The 6092-nt window shown below is 44.4% G+C and overlaps 1 protein-coding gene across 1 annotated transcript in view; it reads left to right on the forward strand.

The window, feature by feature from the left end:
* Positions 1–3738: 3738 nt before the first annotated feature.
* Positions 3739–6092, forward strand: part of LOC102191973 (ubiquitin carboxyl-terminal hydrolase 4) — a 6813-nt gene continuing 4459 nt past the window's right edge. Inside the window, exons 1-2 of the mRNA XM_005746883.2 lie at positions 3739–5386; positions 5810–6025. Of these exons, the coding sequence (XP_005746940.1) occupies positions 4173–5386; positions 5810–6025 (1430 nt within the window). The 5' untranslated portion in view covers positions 3739–4172. The remainder of the gene's footprint in view (positions 5387–5809; positions 6026–6092) is intronic.

Genomic DNA, 6092 nt, shown 5'->3' on the forward strand with positions numbered 1-6092 from the left:
TACTTGGTTTAAAATCTGTGTTCATGTATTTTGCAGACAACAGAAGAGTTTCCAGAAACACGATGTGCAGGGTAGCCGGTTTCTGACCTGTCTTCAATCACAAACAGAACAAAGGAGAAGCAGAATGGGGGCAGGAATAATGTCTTCAGAAGATAATTTAAGGATTTGAGTGGTATTACGATGCAAACTATTGCCTATCTTCAAACTCCTACATGAAATAAAATCATCACCTTTTGGGGGAGTATTTTCTACTCGGTGTGTGGGAGACTTGAAGTGGACACTTCAGACTGAAACACATTTTGTAAACAGTGGTTATTTGATTATGTTTCTTTGGGTCTAAATGAATTAGAAATTAGACAAAGCTCAAAGAGTGTGCTGAAGGAGAGACGATGCCCTTTGATATTAATGGATTAACATATTTTAAGCGTAAAGTGGATGTGATTTATGCAAGAGAGCTTCCCGAGCCCTCGAGGTAATTGTGCGATTCTTCCACCCCCGGTGACAGAAGACAGGGTATTATCACGACACTCGGCATATACTTTAGATCCGCTGTGGAAAAACACCTTTAAAATTCATCTCATGAGTTAGAATTATGCAGTTTTCCTACAAAAAAGAAAAAAGAAATGTGCCACTTTCTCAGAAAGAATGACGTCATTATAATTTTACAGAGGCTACAGGTAAAAAAATCAGGCGAGCTTTAATCAGAAAGCAGGATTGCCGTGAAATGAACGCGGGCATTCGTGAGGCTCGTGTTTGCAATTTAGATAGAGATGCGACACCCTCTTCGTTTTCGTCCTCTCTGCCAAATTTATCTGCATTTCACAGCCAGATCGCTTGTGATATTATCTGTGATTAGGGTTTCGAGCAGATTATCTGTTCACATATGGCGAATGTTGGATCAGCTCTAACGAAGGCAAATACGTGTTTTGTCAAAACACAAAATGTTGGCTGAGTAATTTGGCTGGAAGTGAGCAGACTTAATTTCTTGAACTGATCTGGTGCTGTTGCGAGCAGCTCTGTGAAACAACAGCACCAGTGTCACTGAGGATGGTGAACTCAAATCCATGACACTGGAACTCACAGGTTCACACCGGTTCACGTCTGCACCTCTGGATCCAACCTCGCACCACCTACTGATAAGAAAAGCAGCAGTAGAGACAGTTTACACAAATGCACAGATGGGTGACAAATTAAAGGAAAAACCTGAAACATTAAATCACTATGGAAAAGGGATCTGGTGGCAAAAAAAAAAGAGCAAATCATCTTCATCCTGTGATAAAACCCTTCTATCCTAATGGGAGCTGTTTCTTCTAGGATGGAAATGCCGCCATCTGTAGTGCAGAATCGTCAAAATAAATAATAAGGGAACATCATTTGTAAAAAGGTGTTCCATTCATCAAATACGTTACTAGAAACTCAGTCACAGCATCGTGCCAAGGTGCAGTAAAGTTGTCCTAGTGGCACATTGGAGCACTTCCCAAGAAACTTCACATTGTTCTTTGTTTTGTTTTTCCTTTAATTCACCAACCATGTGGAACTTGTTACGTTTTAGATAATTCACCAGGGCAATCACTGCCACTTGTGATGCAGTTAATCTTTTTCTAGTTGCTCTTGAGGGACTTATATGTTAAATATTAAATCTTTGTTTGATCGGGGACATATTCAACAGAAATGCGCCTGCCTGCATGTCTGCCATCCTGGAGACAGATACACAAGGTCTCCCGCTTGATGGTTTGCTTTTTGGATAATATGAGCAGTCCATTTAATGTTTTACCAAAACTCAATCCTGAAAAACCGTTAAGCTTTTTCAATGACTTACCCAGAATTGGTAACTGTAGACTTTATGGCTGCTTACTATGTGGAGAACAAAAAACTATTTGGAGTAACATTTTTCTCTCCCACAAGGGAGGGAGTATACGATCGGTTGTGGTTTCTTTATCTGTTTGTTAGGAGTCTAGCAGCCACAGACTTCAAGATGTCATTTTAAAATTTTGTGGGATGGTAGACACCAGTAACACCTCAAGCTGACTTAATTTGGGTGAAAACTGGGTCAAGGTCACACCCTTTTGTGTGTGTGTGTGCTCCCTCAACAAATGTCACAGTTGAGGGAGCTATATTTGATTTCTTTGCCCGTAAGAAATGCCATCCATCTAATTTAGGGTCACAGAGCGTGGAGTCGATCCTGTCTGTCTTAGGACAAGAGGTGGATACGCACTGGACAGGTCACCGGTCTCTCACAGGGCTAACACAGAGAGATGACCATTCACACTCACCTTCACACCTATGGGCAATTTAGAATCACCAGTTAACCCACTAACTGCATGTCTTTGGACTGTGTGAGGAAACCGAAGCACCCGGAGAGAACCCACACAGGCACAGGGAAAACATGAAAACTCCACAAAGGAAGGCCCCAACTACATGGTGGATTTGAACCCAAGACCTTCTTGCTCTGAAGCAGCAGTGCTAACCCCCACACTTTTCCTCAATTCCTTCTAATCCAAAGTGGTGTCACCTTTACCCAACTTTCCCAATTCCTGCTGTTATTGATGCAAGTTGTGACCCTTGAGCAAGGCACATGAACTTGAGCTGTTCTGCTTGTTGGGAAACAGATCAAGCTATTTGCAGCTTTCAGGTCTGTTTCTCCAGGCTGCTGTGTGGATAAGAAAAACAAAAACTGAAATCATACGACTAGCTTTCACAGCCATTCACTTTAAATATGTATTTTTTTCCTATTGCTTGGAGCCACAAAATAACTAATAAAAAAGGCAACCAAACAGAGCTCGGCTACCATTTGTTCTTTTAAGAGCCCAGTGATTGAGTTTTAATCACAGGTAAATTAACACACATTTACACTCATAGTTTGTCTCAGGTTTTAAAAAAAAGCATTTTGGTTGAACACCCCACCCATATGATCCATCAAAACCACAAAGCTTTACCGGTATCTGCTTCCATCACTGGCCCTTTCACTGTTTTGCAACAGTAATCCAGACCTAAGATCATACCTTTGCAACTCCAACCGCAAAACAAAGCAACAATTACCAGCACACAAAATGAATGGGCCAACTCAATACTTAAAATGGATTCAACTGCACCTTTACTGCAGAGATCTGGGTACAATCCTGGATGCTGATCCCTTTGCCTTTGTGCATACAGGTTGACAGTCTTTACCTTTAATATGCTACATGGCTTTGTTCAAAACAGATCCTCAACATTTTTACCTGAAGGAGGGACTCCTGCTCTTTTCTTGCACCTTCTGGGGTCTCTTCCAGACCCCTGCCCCATTATAGACATTTTACCTGCAGTATAGGGGTTGTTTCAGGAGGTTATGATATAGGGTGGAGTTAGGGACGTGTTGGATGCCATCACCAGTACGCAATACCAGTGAGGACACTTCAGCGGAAGAGAAACTGCCACACCTGGTCAGGTGTTTTAAAAAAATTAATTATTAAAAACAGATTAGAGCAGGGGTGTCAAACACAATGCCCGTGGTCCAGAATCGGCCCATCAAAGACCCCAATCTGGCCCACAGGGCAGCTTTGGAAAATGTAACAGAGGGCATTGAAGTTGGACTTTGAACTGTAGTTTCAAAGGTTTTACAACATTTCCTACTGATAAAGACCTCAATCACTGCCATTCAAACTACACCAAAGTAATTAAGTAATAGATAAACAATAACAATTACAGAAAAGTTCCTGTTTTGTTTTGAAAACACACAGTTTAACGTCCCTGGTAGGTTCCCAAAAGCCGCACTGGTTCACCACAGAGCACCATCTAGTGGAGACTCTGAAGAACTGCACGTAGCTCAAACGATACCCGACAGATACACAGTAAACACATTCTCCGTGAGTTAGTTCTTCTTAGTGTTTTGCTAAATGACAAGTTAAATCCTGGAGTCACGCGCACCACAAGCCAGAAGCGCGTCACGAGCGCTGTGTTTACGTTGCCAGGACACAGTTGTCTGGCTACTGCGGATCCCAGGTGATTTACCTAAAAGCGGATTCTCCTGAGCGCTGGATTCACCTGAGGATCAGATGAACATGAACAGCACACACAGTTTTCCGGATAGCACACAGGATATTAAAAACACCGCCGTCTGAGGCTATCTCCTCCTTTTGCTCCCAAACAAATACATATTTTGAGATGGCTTTTTCTTAGCGCGCACAGGTTGAACGATGAAGGCCAAAGCTCTGTCAGTGAAGGAGTGCGCCTGGATGTCCGAGGACTGCCACCTGGTGGACATACCGCGTGAAGCTACCCAGAGGGACACCCTTTGCTTACCGAATATCTTCCAAAAGTCCAAAAAGGTGAAACCTCTGACAAAGACTCGGCCCAGCCCCAATTGCCAGGTTTACTACACAGCCAGGGAGCTTCTGCTGGAGGTGCTGGACAGAGAAGCGATCCGGGAGCTGATCAGGAGAGCTGCCGGTGTGAAGGCAGGGCCAAATCGGCAGTCACACTGCCAGAGCAGGGAGCAGAGCACAGATGTGTCTGAGGAGGGGTATGCTGATGCAGTGACGTGGTTTTCTGTGGTCCTGCAGAGCGGCCTGTCTTTGGGGGAGAACTGCAACTTTGGGCATGATCTAAATGTGAAACTAGACGGATGGCAGGGCGTGCTAAAGAGAAACAGCATCCAGGCCGACCTGCTGTCTCTGACCAGACTGGAGGATGGAGAAAAGCTGGAAGTCCTCTCTGCTTTCTGTGGCCACATAACCCAGCGCTACCAGGCCCTCCATACGCCGGGGCCAAACCTGGCTGTAAAGAAATACAGACTGTCCTCTCAGCAGGAGCACTACTCTCTTTATCTCGCTCTCCTCTGTGACCCAAGCTCGGGGTTCATCTGTAACATGTATCTGTACTGTCCAGAGCAGCTCCAGAGGCAGAGTAAGAAATCTGTTGTCGAGCAGGTGGTCAGACACCTGCTGAGACCTTTCTGCAACCACAGGTGTGTGGTTCAGCTGGATAGCTCTGCCTGGATGGAGGAAAGGCTCACACACATCTTGTCTAGATTAGGGTTCACCATTCATTTTGTTCCCACTGTTAAGAGGCCACCATCTTCACCACCTGAGGGCTCCATGATGTCTGAACTCATTGCCCACCTGCAGGGTTGGACAGGACCTGCCCTCGTTCCCCTGTCTGATCCAAAAGGAACAGGGGTGGATGTATTCCTCCCAGGCCTTTGGGTGACGCTGCATGTGATCTGCATCAACACATTTGTGCTCCACACTCTGCAGAGCCAGAGCTCAGGAAAGAAGGTCAACCTGACACAGTTCACCAGGACTCTGGCCTCTCAGCTGGCCATGAACAGCAGCACCGCCGTGCCCGTTCTGCCACGACTGAACAGCAGCTCATACCAAGAGAAAAATGTCTCAAATATTTGTAAGCAAAGGTTAGTCCCGCTTTTTGTCACAGATCTTCTGCAACGTCTTATGGCTGCTGCAATGTTTGATGAATGAAATAAGCCAAACAGAAAAAAACGAAATTCTGAAAACTTTATATTTAGCTTAGTATTTAATTTATAAGTGTGTGTTTTAGATCTTTGATCCCCACACTGAGCCTTGAGCACCCATAACCCGATTCTGACTTTGTCTTCCTTCCTTGCTCATCACCCCACATAACCTGCCATAGAGCCTTACTGCTACTTGTAGCTGATTTTTAATTTCCTGTGTTATCTATCCCACCACTTGACACACCACATTCTAATGTGATAACCAGGGTTTTTAATATTGTGACCTTTTAATGTGAAGATTTGAACAAATAAATCCTGTCATTGATATATTTGATATTTTTGCTTGACTAAATTTTCCTGCAGGACAAACACCAACATCTGTGGTCAGGTGACGGTGAAAGGAAAACACAGGTGCAGCTCTGCAGTGAGTCTGCAGAACAACTGGAACAGACCAGGAGTGTGTGGGTTAGACAATTCTGGCAACTCTTGCTACTTAAACGCAGTGTTACAGTGCCTGTGCTCCACCGTGCCCCTCGTAGAGCACCTCCTGGATCAGGAAACACGCAGAGAACTGGAAAAGTAAGACTGAGCATGTCTAAGGATCTTGGAAAGAAAAGCGTCTGGACTTCTTTAAGTTGCTTGAAGA

Source organism: Pundamilia nyererei, unplaced genomic scaffold (assembly GCF_000239375.1).
Source record: "Pundamilia nyererei isolate P.nyererei 1_Seehausen unplaced genomic scaffold, PunNye1.0 scaffold00184, whole genome shotgun sequence".
NCBI lineage: Eukaryota > Metazoa > Chordata > Actinopteri > Cichliformes > Cichlidae > Pundamilia > Pundamilia nyererei.